The 26,136-nt window shown below is 62.2% G+C and overlaps 3 protein-coding genes across 11 annotated transcripts in view; 2 read left to right on the top strand and 1 right to left on the bottom strand.

Annotated features, from left to right (window-relative positions):
* STK11 (serine/threonine kinase 11) lies at window positions 1-17,676 on the top strand. 4 transcript variants are annotated; one of them, XM_069591974.1, is made up of 10 exons: window positions 1-1,413; window positions 8,920-9,003; window positions 9,565-9,654; window positions 10,135-10,267; window positions 10,351-10,487; window positions 11,187-11,314; window positions 13,290-13,347; window positions 13,527-13,720; window positions 15,646-15,864; window positions 16,639-17,676. In XM_069591974.1, the coding sequence occupies exons 1-9, from the start codon at window positions 1,124-1,126 to the stop codon at window positions 15,846-15,848; spliced, it is 1,317 nt and encodes a 438-aa protein (XP_069448075.1). In that variant the 5' UTR covers window positions 1-1,123; the 3' UTR covers window positions 15,849-15,864; window positions 16,639-17,676. The 4 variants fall into 4 exon arrangements, 3 of the variants coding, with proteins under 3 accessions (XP_069448075.1, XP_069448073.1, XP_069448074.1); XR_011257296.1 differs by having other exon boundaries at window positions 1,044-1,413; window positions 13,818-15,864; window positions 16,639-17,180; XM_069591972.1 differs by having other exon boundaries at window positions 1,044-1,413; window positions 13,146-13,347.
* CBARP (CACN subunit beta associated regulatory protein) overlaps window positions 17,512-26,136 on the bottom strand; it is an 8,956-nt gene continuing 331 nt past the window's right edge. The window contains exons 2-10 of one of the 3 annotated variants that reach the window (XM_069591965.1): window positions 24,350-24,455; window positions 24,123-24,262; window positions 23,842-23,906; window positions 23,350-23,494; window positions 23,019-23,190; window positions 22,651-22,788; window positions 22,004-22,214; window positions 20,614-20,797; window positions 17,512-19,541 (exon numbers count right to left, since the gene is read on the bottom strand). In XM_069591965.1, the coding sequence (XP_069448066.1) occupies window positions 18,479-19,541; window positions 20,614-20,797; window positions 22,004-22,214; window positions 22,651-22,788; window positions 23,019-23,190; window positions 23,350-23,494; window positions 23,842-23,906; window positions 24,123-24,262; window positions 24,350-24,448 (2,217 nt within the window). In that variant the 5' untranslated portion in view covers window positions 24,449-24,455 and the 3' untranslated portion in view covers window positions 17,512-18,478. The remainder of the gene's footprint in view (window positions 19,542-20,613; window positions 20,798-22,003; window positions 22,215-22,650; window positions 22,789-23,018; window positions 23,191-23,349; window positions 23,495-23,841; window positions 23,907-24,122; window positions 24,263-24,349; window positions 24,456-26,136) is intronic. The other 2 variants (XM_069591962.1, XM_069591964.1) reach the window with 2 other exon arrangements.
* Window positions 25,135-26,136, top strand: part of ATP5F1D (ATP synthase F1 subunit delta) — a 6,072-nt gene continuing 5,070 nt past the window's right edge. The window contains exon 1 of one of the 4 annotated variants that reach the window (XM_069591992.1): window positions 25,135-25,600. Coding sequence is in view for 2 of the 4 variants with exons in the window: in XM_069591989.1 (XP_069448090.1) it covers window positions 25,466-25,600 (135 nt within the window). In the remaining 2 variants the exon portion in view is untranslated. The remainder of the gene's footprint in view (window positions 25,601-26,136) is intronic. The other 3 variants (XM_069591993.1, XM_069591990.1, XM_069591989.1) reach the window with 3 other exon arrangements.

Consider the following 26,136-nt stretch of genomic DNA (forward strand, 5'->3'; position numbering starts at 1 on the left):
GCGGCGGAGAGGCGGCGGAGGGCGGGGGAGGAGGTAAACAAGATGGCGGCGGCGTGTCGGGCGCGGAAGGGGGAGGAGGCCCGGGGCGCCCGCGACTGAGGCGGGGCGCGGCGGTAGCGGCGGCGGGCGCCGGCCGGCAGAGCGGCCGCCTTGCATGGGCTGGGCCCCCGCGCCGCCCCGCCTGCTCCACGCGCGCGGCGGCCGCGGCGCGATACGCGCCGCCCGGGCCCCGGCAGCCCCGGGAACCCCGGTCCGGGGCCTGCGGCCTGCGCCGCCTCGGCTGCCCGGAGCCCCGCGCGCCCCACTGTCCGCGACCGACGGCGTTCGGGCGGAGAGCGATCGAGGGCTGCCGTTTGGGGCGGGGCGCCCGCCGGGCCCGCGCGGTCGCTTGGTGTCCCGGGCCGGTGTGCGGGCGCCCGAGCGGCGGCTGGTTCGGACGAGCCTTACTCTTTGCAGCCGGCGGGCCCCGGGCAGCTCCGGCGCTGGCGGGAGCCGGCCGAGCTGGACGAAGGTGCCCCGCGCGCTCAGGATACGCACCTGCTGGCGTCTCAGGCGCCCCAGACGGCGGGAGACGCCCCCGAGCTGCGCGCCCTGCTCCCGGCAAAGCTCACCTGCCCAGCTCCGGGAGCCCCAGAGCTGGCCTGCGCGGGGCCCCGGGCGCGCGCCATGGCCCGCTGGTAATGGACGGAGCGGAGAAGACTCGGCCCGGCCGCGTCCGTGTTCGTTCGAGGGTCTAAAGTCCCTGGAGGATGACCTAGCACTTCCCAGCCCCACCGGCCTCCCGAGGGCCCCCGTGGACGCGCCTGCCCGCCCCAAAGCTCCGAGGTCGGGCGGCCCCCAAACTTGGGACGCTGCGCACGCCCGCCTGCCCGGGCTCTGGACCAGCCGCGTCTTTTGAACTTACGTTCAGTACAATCGTTTCTTTTCCAAGAGGGTTTTCCTTTATTATTATTATTTTTTTCCTCTCTTATTTTTTCGATTTTGTTGACTTTAAATTTTGGAGAAGGGAATTTTGAGGTGGGACGGAGGTGGGGAGAAACAAAAGGAAGAACCGCTCGCTCCCCGTGAAGTTCACAAAGGGGATAAGGGACCGCCTGCCGGAGTCGGAGGCCTGGAGTTCAGGATGGAGGTGGCGGACCCGCAGCAACTGGGTATGTTTACAGAGGGCGAGCTGATGTCGGTGGGGATGGACACATTCATCCACCGGATCGACTCCACCGAGGTCATCTACCAGCCCCGCCGCAAGCGGGCCAAGCTCATCGGAAAGTACCTGATGGGGGACCTGCTGGGGGAGGGGTCGTACGGCAAGGTGAAGGAGGTGCTGGACTCGGAGACGTTGTGCAGAAGAGCCGTCAAAATCCTCAAGAAGAAGAAGTTGCGGAGGATCCCCAACGGGGAGGCCAACGTGAAGAAGTAAGTGCGGGCTTCCTGGGTGGGGACGCGCGCCGCAGGGCGGTCCCCTTCTTCCCCCTTCCCTCCCTTCCTCTTCCCTTCTCTCGGTTACTTTCTTCCGTCCTCCGTTTCCTTAAGCACCCGAGTCGACCAGCCAGAAAGAGTCCTGGGCATCTCTTGGGCGACTTCGGTAAAGTCAGGATCGCTCGTTGCGGCTGGGCGTCCTGCGCTCGCAGCTGCTGCGGGGCCCTCCTCGGAAGGGGGCGCCCCTCTCTCCCTGTGCCCTCTTAGCTGTCCGGAGGGCTCAGATAACCGGCGGAGGCGGCCAGCGTTGGTTTAGCTTCGGAAAACCAAAAGCAGTTGGGTTCCGAAAGGGCTCTGTCTGCCGCCGGCAGGTTTCCTCCTAGCGTGAGGCTGTTACTAGGGCCGGAACACGCGATTTGTTTACCCTGTTGGAGGGCGAAGCTGCGGTTGCCAAAAATAATTGTTTGCACCGGTTTATCAGTCTGCAGGGGCGAACTTGGCCCTTTCTCACTCGCCTGGGATGTGCCACAGGACACATCCACGATTTGCAGGCTCGGTGGCTTCTGAGAAGTGGGGGTCGGCTTGTGTCCAGACAAACTTTTTACACAGATTTTTTTCCCGCGCCTGTCTGGCCATAGGCATCCCCAAGGCGGTGGGAGCCCTGCCTCCGTCCTTTTTGCTGGTTCTGGGAGGGGGCACCCTTTCCTTATTTCTGCTGCCTGGGGATCCCATCCTACCCCAGCCCAGGGCTCTATCTAATGGGCCAGGCGGCAGGACTGGCTGGTGACCTTGGCCGGTCCTGGGAGTGCTGCTCCCTGATCACTCTCACCCCTCCTCCCAGCCCCCCTGCTCTCCGGGCAGTTTGACAGTGAGTGCCCAGCTGCCTCTGTCTGCTGTGGGACACCTGGAGAGCAGGGCAGTGGGGCCAGACCGGCTGCGGACTGTGTCCCAGCCACGGACCCCCAGCAACGGCAGGACCAGGCGTCCCAGGGCCAGCCCAGCCAGTTCTCTGTGCCCATCTGCCACCTGCGTGGTGAGGGTTAGGCAGGGGCCACTAGTGTCCTGGGTGAGACAGGCCAGGGGACAGTGGGTGCCAGTGCCCTCCTGCAGGCTAAGTTAGGCCACACTTCTGATCCAATCCCCACTCCCTGTTTCTCTGAGTCACCTTTTCTCCTTAATCCAGAAGTGTCTGGGGGAGAGGTGACCCTCAGGCTGCCAGTTGGCCACCACTGCGGTTTGAGGGGCAGTGGGCTTCTGGATGCTGCTGGCAGAAAGGGAATCCCCCCCAACACACATTTTCTCCAGGGCTGGTCCTTGTCCTCCTGGCTCGTCTTAGGCCTCATCCCTTGGTCTGTCCCAGGAGTGGGGTGCTGGACTCTTCCAGCCTGGACAAGCCCTCCTGGATGGAGTTGGCGCAGGTCACCCTAGTGTCTGGTGCCTTATGCTTTGCTGCATCCCAAGCTGGGAGGGGCCAGGCTCATTTCCAGCACCAACTGATATTTGGTTAGGGCCGCCCCAGCCACTGCTGGCCATCCTGGGGGCTTCAGAGAAAGTGGGGGACCAGAGGCGTGCACCCGAAACATCTGCAGATGCCCCACCCTGAGATGAGGGAGAGGTGTCAGGTGGATGAGTGCCCAGTTCTTCCAAAGGGTGACGCACACCTGAGGAAGCCCCTCCCCATCTGCAAATGTATGTGCCCAAGGTCAAGATAGAGGGCGATCACCACCCAGGATTCCCTCCTGCTTGGCCACCCAACGGAAGATCACGGCTTGCAGTTCTGGTTTCCTGAGCCATCAGCTGTGGTCTCAGGAACTGTGGAGACAGTGTCCATTGGAGGAAACCTTGGGGAGGCTGAGCCTGGGGAGGCAGGGTGGTTGGCATCCACGGCCACCTGGGGGTCGCTGTGAGGTGCCACAGCTGCAGGGTCGGGCGCTTTTGTCTGTCTCAGCCCCAGAGGCACAGGTCTCCCCCTCTTGGAGCTCAGCTTTGGCCTCGTGCTGGCCGGCCACCTGCGGGCTGATGCTGAAAGGGCCTGCTGGGTGTGTGCCTTCAGGTTAGAACCCCTGCACCTCCTTTCTGAATGTTGTGAGGGTGAGCCCTGCTCTGAGCACCCTGTTCCCTTGTCCTGAATCCTGACGATACGTGCTCTGTGCGGGTGCTCAAGCAGGGCCCCAAGATCCAGGCTTCTGGGTCAGCCTTGCCGGCAGGCAGCTACAAGGGAGAAAAAAGGCTCCTTTGTCTTGGAGAGACTTAATAAACTCAACTCCAGACTCTTCTCATGGAGTGAAGTGTCCGGAACTTTCCAGACAAACCTCAGGAGTCCCGCAGCTCCAGTTGGGATGGGATGCATCCCTTAAGAAATGCAGTGTGTGACAGAGGAAGTCTCCCCTCCTGTGGCTCCTCCCAGGAGGGCTGCTGTGGTTTGTGCTTGTCCCTCTTTGTTCTTTTTTTTATGTGTGTAAGTCACTCAGTCGTGTCTGACTCTGTGTGACCTTATGGACTGTAGCCTGCCAGGCTTCTCTGTTCGTGGGTTTTCTACTGGAGGGTATTGCCATGCCCTTCTCCAGGGGATCTTCCCAACCTAGGGATTGAACCTGGACCCCCTGCATTGGGAGCTTGGAATCTTAGCCACTGGACTGCCAGGGACGTCCTGCTAACTTGTTCTTGTTGTAGAATAGGAAGATTCAGAAAAGCATCAAGAAGTGAAAAAGAAAGCAGTCGTCGTTTTAACATTGACACCTTCGAACTTCTCTTTACCAATCCAAGGACTTTTTAATGAAAAGGGTCATTTTCTATGTAAGTTGTATCTGCTTGTTTTTCTGGTCAGCCACAGAGGCCACGCTGCTGCCTCTCTGGCCAGGGGCAGCCCTGGGGCTTCATGCCTGTACATCTGGTGGGTACATACCCCTCTGCCCCGACCCCTGGGAGGGCAGGTGGGCCCAACTCACAGGATTCTCGCCTGTCACAAGGTCCTATTCTTTGTGGGCTTTTCCATCAGCTGTTGAGAAGCAGGGACAGTCTCCGTGCTCCCGCCCCACATTCCCTCTGTAAGAGTGCAGCTCAGGGCCTGTGCCTGCTGTGTGCCAGGTGCATGTGCTTGGTGAGCTGTGCAGAGCTGGGACTGGCAACTTGGGGCCCTGCCAGCCTCCTTCCTCATCAGTGTTCCTGGTGCTCTTGCCTTGCGTCCTGGCCCAAGTGCCCAGTGCCAGTCTCCAGGCTAGCAGTGGTGACTGGTGGGCTCTTGGACCCGAGGGTAAGTGGTTGGGATTGTAGCCTAGCCTGGACTTTCCTGGCCCTCGTTCCCATCCCAAGTGGCCTCTGCCAGGTCCTGGCATCTGCTGGTACCCCCACTACCCAGGTATTGGTAAAGCTTCCTCCCTGAGGCCAGCTGGCATCACCAGGGCACGGCTGCTCCTTGAGGCACCCAGGATCTCATTTTACATCTTGACTGAGAGGTGACTATATGCAGTGAAGCTCGGGGGCCATAGGGACACCCCAGGTTGGGGTGTGGGGGACGCTGGCCCCTCACCCAGAAGCCTGTTGGAAGTCACAGCCCAGTCGCCCATTGTCGTGTGTCTACTATACAGCTGGAGGTGGCATGTTCTCTGAACAGCTTTAGTGAGACACGTTTTATATGATGTGAAACTCAGCTGTGAGCAGGTAACTCAGGGTCAGGTACTTTCCTGGAGAGTGCGACCACAACCTATCTCTAGTTCCAGAACAGTCCATGTCCCAAAAGGAAGCCCCATCCCCATCAGCAGTCACCTCTGCTCCCCCTCGCAGCCTCTGACAACCAGGAACCCACTCTGTGTTTGTGGATCGGCATGTTCTGGACATTTCCCATCAGTGTAATCACACGGTATGTGTTCTGTGTCTGCTCCTCTGGTGTCCTCAGGTGCGTCCACGTGGTAGCAAGTGTCAGAGCTTCTGATGCTGCCCTTGTGTGTGTTTTGGGGGGGGACGTGTATCTGACCCCCTCAGTGGATGTGTGGGTCATCTACTCCTGTTGCCCATGTGTGTTGACATGTGTATCCATCCCCATCAGTGGACATAGGGGTCATCCCCTGCTGATGCCTATTAGGAATTGTGCTGCTCGGCAGTTGTGCAAGCACACATTTGTGTTGAACTTCACTTTTCTTGAGTTTCTCCTCATTTTCGTCTCTTGCCCCTTGCCACATGATTGGAAGCAGCAGCAGAAGGACCGAGGGGTGAGGGGGTCTTACTCAGTGTCCCTCGGCCAGAGCAGCCATCACCCCTTCCTTGCTCTCTGTGGACCCGTCAGCATCTAGAGGGAACGAGGTGGCAGGTCCCAGGGCCCTGAGGGGGCTGGCCATGGGGGCAGCTGCCCTTCTCTGTGAACTCCAGTGCTTTAGGACCCGGCTCTTTCATTGCCCTCTGCTTGTGCGTGGTCAGCAAGCCCACCCCGCATCCACTCTGCTCCCAGCACCACAGGCAGGTCCCTGCGATGCCCGCCCTGAGCAACTGCGGCTGGACCGGAAGGCTTGCTTCCTCTCATTTCACTTCCTGCATCCTGGCTGAGCGCCCGGCTTTCCTCTTTCTTTAAATAATGGTTTTCTTTTTCTCTGGCCAGTGGTGCTATTCCTAGGTGACGGGAACATCTTGGCCCCTGCAGTGCATGTTTCGGGGATCCTCCTGCATCCCCTCACCCACTCGGAGTGTGTGTCTGTGCTGTCTCCACCGCAGTCCTGGCCTCGTGGGTGTGCAGTTCCCTTCTCTTAGAGTTTGACACTGTGACCCCTTCCCTGGTGTTGTGTGGCCCCTTTTTGGTGTTGACAGCAGGCTCACTCCCTCGGGAGGCTGTGATCATGTTGATTGAGGGCCCTGCATAGGGCCCTCCCTCCAGAGCTGGCTTTCCTGACATGGGGTGGGGGGTAGTGCTGTCCACTGCCTGGGGGTCCCTCCCGCATTAAACTTCTCCTGCAGAGGAGTCTTGCCCCTGTGGCAGTGGGCGGAAGGGGAGGCTTGGCCGGGTGGATGGTCCTAGGATGGGTACTCATGGCACAGAAGGCAGAACCTGGGCTTGTCCACGCCTGGGCAGGCCTGGGGCACCACCGCGCGTGTGGTTGGCAGCCACATCTGAGTTTGGAGTCTTTGCACACTGGGACTGGTGGCTGCTGCTTGAAACCTGGCTGTGAAGCCTGCTTCCCCGAGGTGGGCACGTGTTGGCTCAGGTGTCAAGGGCTCCTTGTCTCCACACGTGGGTTTATGTAGTGTCTCTTTGGATGGATAGGGGACAGGCGTTCACCTGGGCTCTCCTGTTGCCACGGAAGTCACGGTCTGGGTTGGGCCCTCCTTCGTGTCTCCCTTCCCGTGTCCAGCAGGAAGGCTGATGAGGATGGTCACCTGAGCTGTCTCCATGCCTCAGGAGTTCGGTCTGCACTGGGCCCTGTGTCCCATCCCCGCCCCAGCCTGTAGGCTCTCTACTGAGCTTGCCACCATGTGCCGCTTTCCCCTCTGGGCTGCAAATCCCGTCCCCGCGGTGGGTGCCCTTGCTGGCCAGTTAGCCCAACAGGCATCAAACACTGAGGGAGTTGCCCCGGGACCCCTTCCTGGGGCCCTCTCTCCTGGCATCTCTGCAAGGAGCTGCTGTATACTCTGACCAGGCAGCACTCGGCAGAGACCCCTTAAGGCCTCGTCACAGCTGTCAGGACAAAGACTTCCATTTGGGCAGCCTGGGGTGTCTACCTCTCTGTGGGATAGAAGGAGTGGAGAACTTAAAGGCAGGGGAGGGGCCCTGAGTCACCATGGTTGAGCTCTGGCCCTGGGGAGCTGGCAGCAGGCTGGGAGTCAGAGCTATGAGGTGATGGGGGAAGGAAGCCTGGGAGCACAGGGCCACTGCCGACGAGTGCTGACGGGCCTGGAGCGTCTAAGGGGACCCCCCAGGACAGGGTGCTCACGGACCCAGTGCCTGGCACACGGCAGCCTACGAAGGCCCATTGCAGGAGTGAGTGGGACCTACTGGTTCACAGTGGGTCCAGGCTGGGCAGGTTGAGGGAGGCCCTGCCAGAGCCAGGCTGGGGAGTCTGCTCCTACCCACCAGGACTCACCATACTGCCTTGTTCCCAGGGACACCCAGAGATACTGGGAGACATCATGGTTGTTGTGTCACAATGTAGGGGGATTCTTCACGTCAGAGTCTGCTCCCCATATACACAGCCTGCACAACCAGGGTCAGTGCCCAGGTGGAGCTGCTGTGTGTGTGGTCCCTGCTCACGCTGGACAGCAGGCTAAACACCTGGTGGTCAGATGGTGTGAACCCAGGGCCCAGCCTCTGAGTCACCTCCCCCCGCTTCAGTTCAGAGGAGAATTTAGATGTGCAGCCTCGGCCTGGAGGGGACCCTGGGCAGGGACGGAGCAGCCAGTGGGCTTGCGAGAAGCCACTGTGAAGCTGTGTTTCCTCCTGCGAGTGGAGGGCCTCCTGTGCACTGGTTCTGGGGAGCGGCGGCTCTGGTGCCGGGCCATGATCCGCGTGGAAGGAGGGCCTTACACTATGAGGGCCCAGGATCGTGCACTGGTCTGTGAGGGTGGGGTGTGTGTTTTCTGGAATAGCTGACCTTTTCATGAAATGTGGACAGTGGGAGGGGTAGGAGCTGAGTCTCAAGAGGACAGGCCCTCACCTGCCCTGATGTTCTTATGTATCACACATGGGCTTCCTGGTGAGGACTTTACAAAACCTTTATTGAGGTATCACTCACATATCATGCAGTTCCGTGGCACTTGGTATCTTTTTAGTAATGGTCATCTCTGTGTAGGTCCAGGACATTCCATCACCCCAAAAAGAAGCCCTGTCTCCTCTGTCACCTATCCTCTCCCCAGCCCCTGACAACCAGGAACCCACTCTCTGTGTCTGTGGATCAGCCTGTTCTGGACATTTCCCATCAGTGGGATCACACCCTGCGTGTCCTGTGTCTGCTTCTCTCACCAAGCATTGTGTTCTCAGGGCCTGTCTACATGGTAGCAAGTGTCAGGGCTTCTCTCCTTTTCAGGGCTGAGGGATGCTCCTGGGGGTGGAGGGACACGGCAATGTGTTCACCCTTGGGCTTCCATGGATGGTGCTGCCATGAGCACATGTGCACAGGTCGCGTGTTCTCAGTCCTCCAAGGCACATACCCTGAGTGGAGGTGCTGGGTCAGCTGGTGACTCTGTTTAGCATTCTGCAAAGCCTCCTCACAGACCTCTGACTTTTCCCCCTTCCCTACCACCGGCTCCTGCAGGGAATCCTCAGGAGCTGCACTGGCAATAGGTTGGGGGTGGAAAGGGCTGTCTCTGGAGTCCCAGTTCCCACACCCCTTGTGCTGCCCCTGTGTGCCCTTGCTGTGGTCTCCGTGCATCTTCAGTCCAAGTGTTGGATGTCCCTGGTCTTGTTGCCGTGTTGAAGCCCTGCTGGGCTCTGGCAGACCTGGCACCCTCCGTGCGGTGCCTTCCACATGGTGGGTGCGGCCTGGCTGCCGGGACTCGACTGACTACCCGTCCTCTCTTCAGGGAGATCCAGCTGCTGAGGAGGCTGCGGCACAGGAACGTCATCCAGTTAGTGGATGTGCTGTACAACGAGGAGAAGCAGAAGATATATCCTGCAGGGGGTGGGGAGGTGGGCATATTGTCAGTCTCCTTGGCCTTCCCCTCTCCTCTTGGGCTGCGACTCCCAGAGGCTAGGTCTAGGGGCCTGGTGTCCTGCTGAGGGGTCTGTCCCTGACCCACTGGATCCAGAATGACTGGGCTCTTCTCCACAAAGAGGTGTGGCTGGGGGGCCTCGACCTGACCCTGGCTCCCACCCTTTCTCACTCCCTCCCCCCCCCCCACAACTTCAGCCTTCTCTTCCCCAGGGGCCCCATGGGCCTCTATCCCTCGCTCCCCTGGGGGCAAGGCTTAAGCTCCTCCTTGGGATGAAACAACCAGGGGCCTTCATGCTGGGCTGTGTGGGCTGAGCCCAGAGGCAGCACCGAGCTCCACAGGAAGGCCCTGGAGGATCCGTGGAGGGGTGGGGATCCACTGCAGTGCCCATGATCCCTCCCGGGTGCTCCCGCTCACTGCACTGGTGCAGCCCCACCCCCAGCATTTGTCTGTGTCCCAGGGTCTGTCCTCTTCAGAGCAGGGTGCTTGCTGCATATTTTCCTTAGCACAGCCCACGTACATGGTGATGGAGTACTGTGTGTGTGGCATGCAGGAGATGCTGGACAGCGTGCCCGAGAAGCGCTTCCCTGTGTGCCAGGCCCATGGGTGAGTGAGCTCGAGCCCCGCCGGTGCCCCCGCCCCTGCAGGTCACTCAGGGCCAGGGCCTTAAAGGACCTGGTCCTATGTTCAGAGAGCTTATTCTGAGCATGAATGAGATGGAAGTTCAAGTGTGTTTTAAAACTCAGGGCTTTGGCGCCCAGTTTGCGACTGTAGCCTGGCTGCTGTGCATGCCCTGCCGCAGGCAGCCCACCAACTCCTCTGTGCACATGCACTGCCCTGCATGCCCGTTGCCTGAGGCTGTGGGGCCTCCTGGTGCTGGGGGAGCCCCTGACTGGGCCTCACTGCCCCAAGGCCAAGTTCTCCTGGAGAGTCAGCCCCCAGTTGCTTGTAGGACTAGCTGGCCTGTGGTAGGAGGGGACGGGGGCAGGGGCGGTGAGCAGCATGGCTCTTTCCAGGCCAGAGACTAGGGTGACAGCACAGCCCAGGTGGTTGGCCTGAGTGGTGGTCACAGAGCTGTGCCTGCAGGTACTTCTGCCAGTTGGTGGACGGCCTGGAGTACCTGCACAGCCAGGGCATCGTGCACAAGGACATCAAGCCCGGCAACCTGCTGCTCACCACTGGTGGCACGCTCAAGATCTCTGACCTGGGAGTGGCTGAGGTGCGTGGGGGGCCCCGGGGTGGACGGGGCATGGGGTCCAGCCCCTGGGGCCACTTCCTAAGGGCTACCTGGCGCTGCCACAGGCACTGCACCCGTTTGCCGAGGATGACACGTGCCGGACCAGCCAGGGCTCTCCAGCATTCCAGCCACCTGAGATCGCCAATGGCCTGGACACCTTCTCTGGCTTCAAGGTGGACATCTGGTCAGCGGGAGTCACGCTGTAAGTGCCCTGGGCCTGGTCCCTTTAGCCCAGGGTCTCTCTACCTCACCCACCCCAGCCCCAGGCACTCGGTTCAGACTCTAGGCCTTCACGACCTGCCCCTCCAGGCAGGTCCCCTATGTCTGGGGAAGCCATGGAGCCAGGGTCAGGAACTCCTGTGGGGAGGGGCACATGCACCGGGACCAGCTGTTCTCTTGCCCACCTCGGCCTTGTGCTGGTGTTCCCCTGCGCGAGTCACCCATCGCTGTTCGGGCGAGGCTTTCTGTCCTGACTCTTGGGGCTGAGTTCTTAAAGATACCACGAGTCGCCAGTGATGCTTGGCTCCCACCCAGACTGCCTTGCAGGCGTCTATCCCTCCATAATCCCAGCAGCAGCGAGGAGGCATGTGTTCTCCTGCCCAAGGCAAGTTGGCGCTGCAGCCCCATGCGGCAGCCAATGGTCTGGGCGAAGAAGCATCCGTTTTATTCCACTGAGAGCTCATTGACAGATGTCCCCTGACCCATCCTGTTAGAGCGTGCAGTCCAGTGGCTTTCCGTGTCTTCACAGTGAGCCAGCAGCACTGTGTGTTCAGACCATTGTCCTTACATCCCATCCCTGCAGGGGGTGGGGGGTGTGTATGTGCACTGGGGGTGGGGGAGTGTGGCAGAGGCTCCAGGGCCACAGGGCAGGCTCTGACTGGTCTGTCCTCCCGGGCCACAGCTACAACATCACAACAGGCCTGTACCCGTTCGAGGGCGACAACATCTACAAGCTGTTTGAGAACATCGGGAAGGGGGACTACACCATCCCGGGGGACTGTGGGCCCCCACTCTCAGACCTGCTCAGAGGTGAGGCCCTCAGGGTGAAGGCCAGGCTGCAGGTGTGGGGGCACCGAAGGGTCTTCCATAGACCACTGGCCTCTTGAGAGCTGAGCCATCTCTGTGCCGCAGCCGCCTGCCCCCGCCCTCCCATATGGGAGGTGGGCACAGCCTAGCCAGGCTTGGAGAGCAGCCTGAGTGGAGCGTGGGAGGGGTCGCTGGCTCCTTTGGGCTCTGCCACCTGCCCTGGGTCTTGGTTCCACCCTGTCCTGATTACCCATCCCTATGGGAAGTAACAGTGAGGGGGGGCGGTCTCCTGCAGGACCTCTTTCTGCTGCAGTTCCCAGGCTGCTCAGCAGGTGGCACTGTCTCCGCACACAGGGGCCTGACCCAAAGTGGCCCCCATAAAGCCACATCAGCATCCTGGGGTTTGGCTGAAATTAGTGTTTTATGTTTTTGTACACCACACGTGGCTTATGGGATCCTACTCCCTGACCAGGGATTGTACCCAGGTCCACAGCAGTGAAAGCGCAGGGTCTTCACTCCTGGACTGGCAGGGAGCTCCCTGGTGAAGTTAGTTTTGATGATACAGCACATCCAGGATATCGCCTGTGTGACTGGTACCGTCCTAGGTCCTCTGCCCACAGACCCCGGGCCTTGTGTAACTGACCTGATGCCCGGCTTTAATCCGTGCTTTAGCCTGTATGTGGCTTACAGATGAACAAGCAACTTCACAGTCCTGCATGGCTCCAGAGCCTCCTGATGATGGAGTCACGCCAGTTCTCTGGTTGTTAGTGAAGGTGAAGTGAAGCTGAGCAGCTGCAGTTCAAGTGCTCTGCAGTGGTGCAACCCAGTCCTGCCCTCTGCATCAGGGCCACCCTGGCAGCCAGGCACTGGGGTCCCCCCCCTCCCAGGGTCTTATTGGAATGTGGGAGGTGACAGCAGCACCAACTCAGACCTTGCCCTCCCTGCCCAAGTGTTCCTTGAAGGCTCATGGCCCAACCCCCCCCACACACACACACACAAACCCCCAGCTCTAGCAAGGACTGATGTTTCAGACCCTCCTTCCTTCAACGGGGACTGATGGGTTGGAGTTCTCTCAGTTTTAAGCTTTCTTTGCTCCATTGACACAGATGATGACCTGTTATTGCCTTCACTGTCATAAACACTTGAAACAGTCCCAAGTTAGGGGGACTTCCCTGCTGGTCCTGTGGTTCCAACTGCAAGTTCCCAATGGAGGGGGCCCTGGCTCAGTCTCTGGTCAGGGAACTAGATCTCATGCCTCACCTAAGACCCAGCGCAACCAAATAAGTAAGAAGCAGCCCTAAGTCTGGCTGATGAGATGGCGGAGGGCATTGGTGTCCCTGTCCCCCAGGTCCAGGCAGTGTCTTGTCGTCTCTGCCTGGGCCTGCCTAGAGGTCTTGCATAGCTGGGTGGCGAGCCTCCTGCCCACAGGTCTCTGGAACACCGCCCCAGCCCTGCCCTCGCTCTCCCACAACAGGGCTGTGACCATGACCTTTCCTCTTCTGCACCACTCAGGCTCAGCTCTGAGTGCCAGCATCCCCAAGTTGCACTTTTCTGAGAACAAAACCCAGCAACACCTACAGGGCTGCCTTGCCCCTTCTGCATGTCCAGGTCCCGGCCAAAGGCCTTCACACAGGTTCTAGGGTGTGTCCCTCTGGAGGCCCCTGGTTCTCCTCCTGCTGCGTTGGGGATTTGGGGTTCCAGTAGGAATTGCCGGTCATCGGCTTTGCTGGCCAGAGCCGGGCAGGCACTGCAGGGTCGACCCCTGTGCTTTGTCTTCCTGGGATGTGTGGACAGGTTCAGGATCCCTGGGGTGGGCTCTTGTCCTGTGTTCCAGCCTGCTCCGGTCTCCTTCCTGACCTCGCTTTGCAGCGGGGGCGGGGCTCCGCTCACACGCGCCACGCCCTCCGCCCCCACCCCTCCCAGGCAGGGGCGGGGCCTCTGCCCGCGCTGACCCCGCCCCCGGCTGGTCTCCTGGCAGGGATGCTGGAGTATGAGCCGGCCAAGCGGTTCTCCATACAGCAGATCCGGCAGCACAGGTGAGTCCTTGGCCCGGCTGGGTGCTGGAGGGAGAGGGCGAGGTACAGGGATCTTGCCGGCTCAGTCTCTCCTGTTGGCCCCACCCTTCTCCATCTCTGCACGCTATGTAGTTCTCTGTGGGCATTGGTGGGCCCATGTGGGGAGCCAGCCTGGACACCCTGATGCCCTGCTCCCACAGCTGGTTCCGGAAGAAGCACCCACCAGCGGAGCAGCCGGTGCCCATCCCACCCAGTGCAGACTGCAAGGACCGGTGGCGGGGCATGACAGTGATGCCCTACTTGGAGGACCTGCACGGCTGTGCCGACGATGTGGACGACGAGCTCTTCGACATTGAGGACGACGTCATCTACACTCAGGACTTCACAGTGCCCGGTGAGCCCCGATCGAGGGGAGGGCCGGGGGCTCTGCCCGAGGGTCCGGTGGCCCTCTTGGCGCCAGTGCCCTGCTGATGCCTGGCCTTCTTCCCCAGGTGGCGAGGAGGCGTCTGAGGCAGGGCTTAGAGAGAGAGGCCCACGGGAGAGCCCGTGCTCAGAACTTTCTGGAGAGGAAGCTGAGGCCAGGGCCTTGGAAGAGCTCCAGGCAGAGCCCAGGCCCTAGTGTAGCACCGCCCTGCCCGCGCCCTGTGCACCATGGGCTCTCGCTGACCCTGCCCAGGGTCTGAGGGAGGCTGGGCCACTGCCCCACCACCGTGTCTGCCGTTCTGTGCTGCCCCGGGGCTGGTTCCACTAGCTCTGCATAAAGGTCCTGCCTGCATCGTGTGTGAGGTCCTGCTTACCTCCTCCTGGCTCGTCGGCCAGGGCTTGGGTGTTTTCTGTAGAAAGAGCCTGTGTGCAGGGTGGGCTGTGGGCACGGACCCAAACTCCCAGGACATGTCAGGCCTCTGGTGCCCATGGTGGCTGGCTGTAGTTATTTCCCACTGGGGTCTTGGGGTCAGGTCAGAGACCCTGCTCTGGGAACCTCGGCCACAGCCCAGTCCAAAGTCAGGCCTCCTGGACCTCTGTCCCTGGCAGGATAGGATCAAGGTGTTCTCCTTTGGGAGGCACTGGGGCTCTGGAACAGGTGTCTGGCTGGCTGAGTGTGGACCCTGCTGGGCCCCCCAAGTCCCGCTGGGCACTGACTACATGCTGTCCCTTCAGGCCTATACCAGAGGCCTGGGCTACTTTTCCTGCGTACGGAATGTTTGTCCAAGAGCAGTTCTCTGGGTCCAAGCTAGACCCCTAGCCCAGAAATGTCCCTACTCCAGATGGGGGACAAGCATGCTTCAGGATCAGGCAGCTGCCCCTTGCTGAACTGCCCTAGGCCAACGGCAGGCTGTGTTGGGGCTGCTTCTGCTCCAGTCCCATCTTATGATCTGCTCACCAGGGTCTCCCTGGTTTGTCCCTCGTCCTGCCACCCACCCTGAGGGGTTTTGCTTGGGCCAGTGCCCTTGGTGCCTTGAGGGCAAGTGGAGCAGATTCCTTGCCTGCCGGCCACCCCCCAGCTCTGGTTGCTGTGCTGGAGGCTGAACCCTGATGGTCTGAGCAGCGCTGTGGTACTCAGCGCCCTTTCAGCTCCCTCCCCCATTAGAGCAGGCTCCTGACACCCGCCCACCCTGCCATGCTCTTAGAGTTCTCACCTGAGTTGCTGCCTGTACACATGCCTAGGGGACTTCTGGCAAGGTCCAGAGGCTGAGTCAGGCCCCAGATGCGGCTGGTGGAAACTCATTCCTATGTGAGGACCAGACAGGTTTGAGGCAGCTGTGGTGGTTTCCTGGTATCCACGGGAGGAGGGTGTGCTGTGGTCAGCATGGGCTCCTGCACCCCTCCCTCAGCCTGCATGCAGCAGGGCCCCAGGACCAAGTGAGGGCTGGCAGGCCGTGCAGGAAGGCATGGGGTATGGAAGGCGCCCGAACCTGCCTCTGTCTTCTTTTGTGCCTGGCACGGAGAGCCAGGGTGGGCTGTTTCGAGATACTGAGTCCGAATGCCTGGCCCGAGTACAGCCCTTTGTATTCCACAGGGCCCAGTGGGCTCTGGCCTTCACCCAGGTGAGAGAGCTGAGGCTCAGTTCCCAGGCCTCTGGTCCTCCACCACATTCCCACTCACCTGAGTGCAGAGCCCTGCTCACAGCTGAACGGGCAGGTGAGCGTGGGCTGACTCTGGTCGGTTGGTTCGAAGGCCCGCCCTCCCGTTCCCTGGATGAGGCCCTGTGGCAGGTCAGATGGGACAGGTGGTGGGGGCCCTGGGTCCGGGCAGGAATGATGCAGAGTGTGTGTGCTTTGGGATCCCCAGTCAGCACACTCTGGCCCTCTCCCCTTGAAGGTCAGGTTCTGGAGGAGGAGGCTGGGCGGAGTACACAGAACCGGGTCCTTCCCAAGGCTGTGTGCGTGAATGGCACTGACGCCACCCAGCTGAATACCAGGTCGAGGGCAGAGCGCCGGGCCAGTGCCGCCTCCAACCCTGCCCGCAAGGCCTGTTCGGCCAGCAGCAAGATCCGCCGGCTGTCGGCCTGCAAACAGCAGTGAGGGTGGCTGCCCGCAGGTAGGATGGGACCGGGACCAGAGGGGTCGGGGGTGGAGGGGGGAGGGCACATCGTGGACACTACTGTCTTGGTTTGTGTCACTGTTCCTGGGGTCTGGGTTGAAGTTGAAGGAAGTCACTTTCTGCAGAACACTGGCTACTTGGTGTGGGGCAGGGGCTTGGTGGGGGTGTGTGCAGGAGGAGGGCCCCTCAAGCTGACAGCCTGTTTTGCAGACCCGAGGGGCTTGCCTCCTGTCCAGCCCAGGCTGCTCCTGGCATTGGAGGAGTTTGGGGAGTGGGGGGGGTGCAGGGGGCTGTGCTCTGACTGAGGTGGTCGTTTGTTCTCCCTGTTCCCTCCTCCCAGCCCTGACCACCCAGTCCACAAAGGGCATTTTGGGTGGGCCTCACGGTTGCTTCACCCCCATTGCCACTCAGGATATGAGCAGTGGGTTGGGGGCCTGAGGGTCCAGCCCCTGTCCATCCATGCCGCCTCTCCCCGGGAGCTGCCCCTGAAATGGCCCCCACAGAACTTACTGCCGGTATCAGAACCAGTCAGGTAGGGTAGAAGCTCTTTGCAGGGAGGCCTGGATCTGTGGCACAAGGGCCCTCCTTAATCCCATTAGGTGACCAGAGATTGCTGGGGTGGCCCCTTCCCTGGCCAGTGGAGCTGTCTGACAGCACTGCATGACTAGGTCTCCATTTCCCCACCCTCTGGAGGGATCCAGGGAGAGCATGCTGCCTGTGATACAGGACCTTGCTTGGCCCAGAAATGACCCACCTGTGTCCTGGTCTCAGTCCGTCCCCAGGAGCCCGGCCAGGTCCTGCTCAGTCTTCCCGTCGACAGCTGGTCTGCTGCCCACCGCCCAGGAAGGCTGCCACAGTGCCCTCTGTGCTGACTGCTCCTCTGGAAGCCAGAGGGTCCTGGAGGGCTGTGGCTGGGGGACAGCAGGGACTGGGATCTGGCCCGCCCTCGGTGGCCGGTGGACACGACCTCCTGCTGACTGCAATCCTGTGCTGAGCCCCTTCCCCCAGCTAGGGGAGGAGGGAGAGGGCCCGGCGTGGCCCCATGCCAGCCTTCGCCATGCACTTTACGTTGAGACTACTGGTTCTCGTCCACCCCAACTCCTCTTTTTACTCTGCCACTGGTTAGCACCTCCCACACCTGGTGATGTGTTCGTATCAACCACAGCCGCAGCGGGATGGGCATGACGCACAGGCCTGCCTACCCAGATGCATGCCCATGCCCAAGGGAACCAGGTGGCCTCCTTGTGTTTGTTGTTTGGTTGGTTCCTTTCTATTTTTATTTTTTAAACAAAAAATAAAACAGGTGGATTTGAGCTGTGGTTGTGAGGGATGTTTGGGAACTATGGGTGGCAGCATGCTGTCAGGGGATCTGAGCCTGAGCCTGGGTCCCTTTGTGGGTCCCACAGTGGAGGGGCTGGCCGGGCTACCTGCTGGAGACCTGGACCTCCTAGGCATATTTGCTTTTAGCCATGCTGGATCTCTCTGCTCTCAGCGGGAGCCCAGCCTCCCCAAAGCTCCCCGGGCCCCTCTGCTCAGCCCAGGGCCCACAGCTTCACAGCATCGTGGCTAGAGGGTGCCTCATCCCCTTCTCCCCAAGACGTCTGCGCTCTCGGGTCCCCAGAAACAACCCAGAGCAAGCAAGAGTATGCAGTAAATGTTTATAATCAACCAGAAAACAAAACACAAACTCCATCACCGGATGGTACAGACTGCAGGAAGCTTCGGAAGGAGGGGCGGGGCAGGGTGACTCGGCCGCTGGCGAGGGCTGCCCCATATTTTGGCAATAAATAAAGCTTGGGAAACTTGAAACCTTGACCATTTGGGTTTTATGTCTCAAACACTGACTGGTAAGTCCTGGCGGCTCTTTGGACGGAGCGGTTACAGTTACGGGGGCGTGTGGCCTGCTCAACATGCGGAGGGCGGGTGTAGGGTGCAGACACTAGGAAGGAGTGAGGTGGGAGGCGAGTGCAGGGCTGGGGGCGGGGCAGCGGTTATTGCTGGGGGAGTGTGGGGGTGCGGACTGCCGCGAGCACTCGCCGCGGTGAGGTAAACGGCTTCGAAGGGTTGGTGGCTGCGGCCCGAGCTAACCTCCCAGCGAGGGACGGCTCAATCAAGAGATGAGTTTCGGCGCCCTGCGGTCCCTGCGCTGTGTCTTGGCGCAAATTGCGGCGCGTGCGCTTCGAGCGAATCTCGAGGCCTCATTGGCCTCTGGAAGAGGCGCTGTGCGCATGCGTGTTGCGCAGTAGGCCCGTATCACACCGTCTGGATGCAAGCCCTGCGCATGCGCTTCCCGTAGCTATGTGCCAGAGACGCGACGCCGTGTGCTTGGCAACCCCCATCAACACCCCGAGGCTACAGTCTGGGGCCAAGGGAAGTTGAGTGTGGCCCTCAGGACCCCAAGGTGAGAATCCGCCACACTCCCTCTAATCGACTCTACGAAGTGCCTGGAGGGGACTGTGCGTGCGCTCGTTGGGGCGCCTGGGGAACCGCGCTGGCGCTCCAGGCCCGCGGTCCCAGCACAGGCGCGCCGGGGCGTCACACCCCAGGTATGTCCGGCACCGGGGCCCCGCCGGTGCCGAATAAGCTGACGAGGTGGGCGCGGGGCGCAGACTTAGACCGGGCTGTGGTCAGGGGAAGTGGGCGCGGCTGTGGCCAACGCAGGGGCCACGGTGACCGACTGGGTCAGCCGTGGTGGGAAGAGCCTGTCGTCGAGGCTGGCCGCCAGCTTGTCCAGCAGCGCACCCGGGGTCCCAGCGCACAGGCCGGACCCCGGGCATCCACCACCGGGTTCCTCCTCGATGACGGGGATGGAGGACGTGGCCGGGTCGTCGCCTGCTCTGCCGTCGGGTGGGCAGTCGACACTGTCTCCACGGCGCAGGGGTGCGCGCGCGGGGCGGGGGGCACCAGATTGGGCCGTGGATGGGGTGGAGGGCGCAGCGCGTGCTCCAGGGTCGCTGTGCTGCCGGCCCCGCTGCTGCCACTGCTTGCGTGCATGGGGGTGCGGGTGCGCGCGCGCCCTATGGCGCGCTGCGGCAGACAGGGCGTCGTCGAAGTGTGGGTCGTGGCGTAGAAACTCGTGGAATAGCGCGTCTGTCTTCTCGTCGATGCTGTAGTCGCGGCGCGGAGCGCGGCGAGGCCAGGCACGCGGGCTGCGGGGACGGACGGGTGTCTCTGGCGCGGGGCTCTCGAAGCTGCAGCCCACAGTGGCCTCGCGGCCTGCACTCGTAAAGGAGGAGCGCTTCTCGGGCGCGCTAGGGGGCCCATCCTCCCCCACGCCGCGGCCTTCGATGCTGGCATAGCCGCTGTCCATCTGCAGCAGCTTGCGTGGTCCGCCCGTCTCTCCATCCGCCGGCCGCGGCGTGGGTGTGGGTGGTGGCGAGGACGGTGGAAAGACGGGTGCGGCGCCCCCGGAGCCCGAGCCCGAGCTGTCGCCACTGCGCACCGAGTCACGGTCGTTGCCGCTGCTGCTGTGGTCTGAAGAGGCAGCCGCGTGCAGCTCAAGCGAGGCGCGCAAACTCCAGATATCGCGGTAGATGGTCGGGGCCTGCTCGAGCCCCGCGTCTCGCTCTCCATCTGAGTCTTGTAGCTGTTCAGGCCCCGAGATGATGCCACGCTCTAGGGGGGACTCAGGGCTCGCTCCTCCTGCAGCGCTAACCTCCTCGGCGGCCTCTAGCCTGCAAATCAGGCCGCAGTCAGGAGGCTGCATTGGGCCCCCTCCTTACCCCCAGCCCCGTGTCCCCTCCCCGCCCCCTCCTGACCACCCTGCTTCTCGGTCCAGGAGGATGGGCACAGGTGGGAACCCTCCAGGCTTGGCCGGGCTGTGGAAGATGATGTTTCTGAGTGCTGCCTGTCCACTTTGGCCTGGATGCTCTTGGGTTAACCCGGAGCCGTCCTGGCACCTGCCAGTTCAACCAGGGCCTTACAGCAGAGATGGGAGGGAGGTTCAAGAGGGAGGGGATATATGTATAATATGTATATCTATGGCTGACTCATGCCGATGTATGGCAGAAACCAACATGATATTGTAAAGCGATTATCCTTCAATTAAAAATAAATAAAATGTTAAAAGAAAATGTGACCAGGGCATCCACTGGCAGTGCAGGGGGTTGGCCCCTCACCCTGACAGAGTTAAGGCTCTTCTCAGGAGATGCCTTCTTAATAAGAACTTCGTGTACCAAGCGGTTGCTGGGGTTGGATTGGACCAAGTGGAGTCCAACTGAGCCTGGACACCTGGGTGAGCCCCCCAGGGGGCCACCCCAGCTCCCCCACCACAGATTGACAGGGACCCAGGAGGAAGATAACACATAGAAAGTGTTGAACTCCCCGACCAGGAAGCACCCAGGACTTGGAAGCCTGCCCTGCTCCTTGGGTCCAGTTGTCCATCCTGCTGACAGGGGCCCAGAGTTTCCTGAGAGTTGCCCTTGGGCTGGGGGAGAGGGTGGCACCCCCAGAAATGGTCACAACAGTTTCTGAGTAGCAGCTGTCCAGCCCCAGGAGCACCAGCAAGTGGGAGGTATCCTGGGTCCACAACAGAGACCTTCACGCCCTAGGCTTCAGCAGGAAGCAGTGGTTCTCTCCCACTTCCCCTCTGCGGTCCGTGCTGGAGAGATGGCCCCAGTGAGGTAGCCTCCAGGAGACTGTGGAGCCAGAGGGACTCGACCGCCCATCCTCGGGGCCACCTATGAGGGATGGGATGGGGCAGGGGCCCACAGGTCCACCCCAGCACCTCTATCTACTGAAAAATACCTGCCGAGACTGGGGGGCGGGCTGGTGGGGCTGGCCAGAAAGGGACGGGGGCTTGGGAAGACCATGGTGTCGCCCGCGCTGGCAATATACTGGATGAAGTCCACGTGGGGGGCATCCCCTTCCTCCTGCTCCATGCTCTCGCTGGCTGCCCGCTGCCGCTGGAAGTGGTGTCGCTTGGGGGAGCCTGTGCAAAGGAAAACCAACCACCTGCCTAAGCCCCTCCTGGCACCAGGCCCACTGCCCACATCTGAGCCAGGCCAGCACACACCAGCCTGGGCCAGGTGAGTGTCTATCCCACCCTGTGGTACAGCTGGGAAACCAAGGTGCCGAGGGCTGGAAGACCAGGACCGAGCCCGGCGGCCAGGGTGGGCATGGGTGAGGTGCCAAGGCAGCAGGCAGGTGTGGCCAGAGTTAGGACTTGTCCTGGTCATCAGGTAAGACACCACTTGGCTGAAGGGTGAAGGTAAGGCCAAGTAAGGGACAGGAGAGGGGGAGAGGTGACGCTCTCTCCTGCCAGGTCCAGATCCTGCCTCACTGGTGGGCCAGGGAGACCTGGTGGTAGAGCCTCAGGGGTACAGATGGTAGTAACCCAGCAGACAGGTTCTGCGTGCTTCCTGCGTGCATTTGCCTATAATCACCTCTGGAATTACACCAGAGGCCTAGCTCCACCTAGGCTCCCAGTGGGGCAGCAGGACAAGCCCTCCCCTCCCCTTCCCAGCCAGGAGCACTCAACCAGAAATCAGCCCTCCCTCGCCCCATGGCGCTGAAGCCTGGCTCCAACAAGGGGACTCGTGCTGTCCCTAATCCCCTCACCCTGCCTCCTGGCACTGGGACCAAGGGCAGTAGGTGCCCTAGCAGCCTGGCCCTGCTGAGCTCCAGTGAGCAGCATTGGTCCCGGGAGTTGGTGCCACACCCCCCACCGCCACTCCCCCACCTGTATGGCCCTTGGGTTGAGGTTTAGAAGCCCTGTGTCCAGGGCACCATGAGCAGGGATCTGCAGCATCAAAGGCCCACCACTTGTGGTTGTAAATAAAGTTTTACTGGCACACAGCCATACTATAGTACATGTCATCTAGCACATCTCTAGTACATCTCTCACTAGCACAGCAAACTGACTACAGCGCCAGAAACACACTGTACGAGGCCTCAGGGGAGAAGCTCACTGTTGTCCGCTCCAGCTGGACAAGCCTTGGCTTTACTGGGGCACTGTGTGCAGCCCCAGGTCATCCTCCTGACCAGCTCATGGGCCAGATGCCCACTGGTGAGCAAATGATGCTGGCCAGTCTGGGGTGGGGACTGGGGACCACCTCCCCCCGCCCCCAATGGTGCAGAGCCACCTGCTGCTCCACATCCCCCTGGGACTCACTCGCCACCAGGGGCTGCAGCTCACCTCTTGTGTCCAGACTGGACGCCCGCTGGCTGGGCTCCAGTTTCCATTTCTTGACCTTGAAATAGGGGCTGGCCCCATCCAGGCTAGCATGGCGCCTCAGGCGGGTGAAGAACTGCAGGACGGGGCCTGGCCCAGGGCCTGGGCCCGCCTCCCCAGGCCCTGCTGCAGCCCCCTGCACACCAGGCTTGGTGCTCCTGGCCCCAGTGTCCAGCTGTGAGAGAAGAGAGATGCTCTGAGACCTGCTGACTCCTCCCTGCTGCCCAAGTGCCCGCCTTGCTTGGGCCACTTGTCACTCACTTGTAGGGCAGAGGAAGAGCAGAGAGCTGGGGCTGGGTGGGGGCCACGCTAAACCATGGGGGCTGGGCCTCCCCTCAACTCCCAGACCCTGCCTGAGAGGCTCTCCAGGCACAGGCCAGCTCTGTCTTGCTCAGCCCAGAACAGGACAGGGTAGGGGGTGTCCTGTCCCACAGCCTGGGATGGTCCTGACCATGCCCTCTCCAGCTGCTGGACAACCCTGGAGGAGGTGAGCCAGGTGCATGTGGGCCCCATGTATAACCTACCCCTCTTCCTCCCGGGGTGGGGACCAGGAAGAGGCCCATAGGCTGACCCATGCTGGAGGGGGACAGAGGACGGGTGGGAGGCCTCACCGAGCTGCCTTCCCCGGAATCACTGGAGGCCGAGGGGCTGATCTCGAAGTTGGCAGGGCCCACGGCCGAGTTGTAGGGGTCACCTGGCAGGGCGGAGCTGGGGCCCACAGAGCGGCCGGTGAGGGCCTTCCCCGGGGGCTGTGGGACAGAGCCAGGGGGGAGGAGGAAGCAGTGACAGGTCAAAGAGCACGGGTGGGTGATGGGGCGTGCTGGACCCCCACCCACTGGACCTGGCCAGGCCCCACTTCCCACCCTGAGGTGAGGGGCACAACTGGGGGAGGGTGTGGGTGGGCAAGGTGGTGCCTGCTGGGTGGGGGTGGGGTTGTGGTCCCACCCCTGAGCTCCGGGCCACCTGACACCTGACTCACCTGGAATATGGCAAGGCTGGCTTTGGGGGCAACCGTGGGGTGTGGTGTGGCAGTTGCACTGGCCTCGCCAGAGTCGCATTCGTGAATGGTGACGATCTTGAGGGGCGGCAGGTGCAGGTGGGTGAGGCGGGCATTCTTCAGGTGGTGGAAGTCCCCCTCCGTCAGGGTGTACCTGCGCCCAGCGCGCCTGCCTGTCACCTCGGGCAAGCTGGGCCCCACACACACACTCCAGTGCCCTCTCCAGCCCCACTGTCACTGCCCACCAGGTGCTGGGGAGGGCGGGGGCAGCAAGGCGAGTTCCCAGGTTAGCCGCTGCAGTGGTCCTCCTTACCGGCGGCCCTTGTCCTGCGCCTTCCGACTCTGCTCAAACAGGGCTGCTTCATTGAAGGACACCCGGCGGCCGGTGGAGCTGGTGGACAAGAAGCGCTGGGTCTCGGTGTCTTGACCCTCCGGATCCTCCCCCCTGAACTCGGGGTCTGCGAGGAGAGCCAAGAGAGGATGGGCCACAAGTGGGCCGGCAAGCGGCTAGGGAGGGGAGTGGTTGGGAAGGGAGCACAGAGGGCCCAGCTAACCACCAGGGGCGGGGCAGGGTGGGAGGGTGGACGGGCACTCGCTCATCCACTCACACACTCACTCACGCAGCACGCGCCTGTGAGCACCTACGCGTGGGCTTAAGGAAACAGAGATGAGTCGGAATCGAGCCGCGCCCAGTCTGGTGGGGGAGACAGACAGACACAGATGGTCAGGCGGCCCAAGGGGGGCAGCTGCGGGATGGCCAGGTGTGGGCAGACAGGCTGGGACAGGGCCTGGCAGGGGGCCTCACCTTGGGCAGGGTGGGCACCGTTGTCCAGGTAGGTGGTGGTGGTCTTCTCTGCTTCCTCTGGGGCTCTGGGGAGCACAGTGAGGGAGCACAGTAGGCCTGAGGACCCAGATTGGCTGCCCTCCCTGGGACCCCAGCAGAGCTCCCAACAGGCAGCATCCCGAGTTCACAGGAGCCTGGGCACTGTCCTTTAGAAGTATGCCTGCATGCCTGCACCTGCTCTTAGGGGGGCTCTCATGGTGACCTGTCCCAGTTCCCCGGGGGGTGGGGAGGGGACTGCGCACCTGTGGAGGCGTCGGTGCGCCTCCCAGCAGCGCCTGCAGAGCAGCAGTGCACCCGACAGCACCGCGAGGGCGCCCCCGACAAACAGCGCCATCACCACCATCAGCAGCAGATAGCTGTCCAGGACTGGGCCGGGCTCTGCCTGCGGGGCCAGCAGGTCAGGGGTCAGGGCCAGTGGGCATGACCTCTGGCAGCCCTGCCCCCCCCTTCCCCCCCATCCCTCACTCACTGTAGGGCGATCCGTGGCGTTGTCCCACGTCGTGGTCAGGGCAACCGTGGCGGAGGTGGTGGAGGCGGCGGCCGTGGCCATGGTGGCCGTGGGCTGCATGATGAGGCTAGGAGGAGGGGTGGGGAGGCGGAGGCAGGGCCTGCTCAGCTCCAGCTCCCGAGTCCCCCCTCCCGCCTTCCTTCCTGGGAGCGGGAGCAGGGGCAGGGGCCCACACAGGGCAGTGACTCATAGAGTGGTGGTGGTGGGGGAGCCCCGAGGCAGCCTCCACCGGCTCGGATCAGACCTCCATGTCCCCATCTTTGAAAAGGAGGAGGCGCGTGCGTACCAATAGCCAACTTCCCCAGCCGGTGGGGCCGGCCTGGCAAGGTGGCGCGGGCTGGGAGCCCTGCCCAGGAGAGGGGAAACTGAGTCCGGAATCAGCTCACTACCGCCAGACCCCAGGGGTCCGGCCTGCCCCATCCGGGGAGCGGGAGGGGCTACCTCGGCTCCAGGAGCCGGCTTCCAAAATAGCCGGGACTCGGACCATCCGCGGGGCTGTCCAGCCAGGGGAGGGGGAGGAGAGGCCGAGCCCCGGGACCCCCAGGTCACGACTCCAGGAGGTTCAGGACTCACTCCGCCCAGAGCTAGTGGGAGTGACAAGGCCAAAGGAGGCGCATCTGTTCCCAACCCTCAAGAATCTGGTTCCCATGGTGACTGAGCTAGCAGGCCGAGCTGGAGGGCGGGGGAGGGGAGGCGGGTTGCCAGGGAGCATTGGGGAGGGGAGGGGACGCGGGGGAGGGAGGCCTCCTACAGGGGCGGCTGGAGCCAGCCCGGGGCGGCAAGATGGCTGCTGCCGCCGCCGCCCGCCGGTGCCGGCCGCCCGCGTGCCCCCGCCGCACCCCTCCCTGCCGGAGCCGGCCGGCTCCACGTCTGCCTGACGCTGGGGGCGCCGAGACAGGAAGGGTCTCAGATCTCAGCAGAGGGACTGCCTGGACGTTGCACCTGACCGCCCTCCCCAACGCGCCCTCCGGGTGGGAAGGACCGGCGGCCGCACTCTGGAATGTCAGGGAACGGAGTCCGGGGCAAGGATGACCAGCAGCTCTGAGTGGGCACTGCGCGCGGCCCCTGCCCACAGGAATGGGAGAGACTGTGCACAGGTTCCAGCGCCCCCAATACATCGGGGTTTTCACCCTACTGGACGAGGGGAGGAGAGGACCGAGGCCCACAGCAGGGGAGGGGCATGGCAAAAGCCAGGTGTCCTCGGCACTTCGGGTCAGAGGCTGGTCGCGGGTCCCCTGCATCCATGGGGGAGGGGGCCCTTCTATGTAGGTCGGGAAATGAGTTCAGGCTAAAGGAGGAGGTGGCAGAGACACAGGGACATTGACAGGAGACCAGGAAAGACAGTAGGAGGCCCGGGGGAAGGGAGGTGGGCTTCTAGGGGGCAGTCGGGGACGTGAACCTAGGGCGGAGGTTGGCCACAGGCCACCCTCCGGATCGGGCTCCGGATCGGGCTCGCCACTGCGCCCACCCCCGCGTCCCCAACCGGCCCCGGAGATGGGGATGGCGAGAAGTGAGATGCAGATAACCGACTTCGGGCTTGTCTCAACCTCGGGCTAAGCCAGGGGGCGGAAATGCCACGGCTCTGGTCGAATCTCTCAAGGGGAAACAAGCTGGGGAGGGCGTGGGCGAGGGTCCCTATCCCGGGCGCCGAAGTCCGGGTGCAGAGCGCCGAAGGTTAGCCCACACGCCGACCACGGCTCCTCCGCTCCCAGCCTCCGGTCTCGCCGCCTCGCGGGCAAGGGCCGGAG

The sequence above is a fragment of the Ovis canadensis genome, chromosome 5 (assembly GCF_042477335.2).
Source record: "Ovis canadensis isolate MfBH-ARS-UI-01 breed Bighorn chromosome 5, ARS-UI_OviCan_v2, whole genome shotgun sequence".
Classification (NCBI taxonomy): Eukaryota; Metazoa; Chordata; class Mammalia; order Artiodactyla; family Bovidae; genus Ovis; species Ovis canadensis.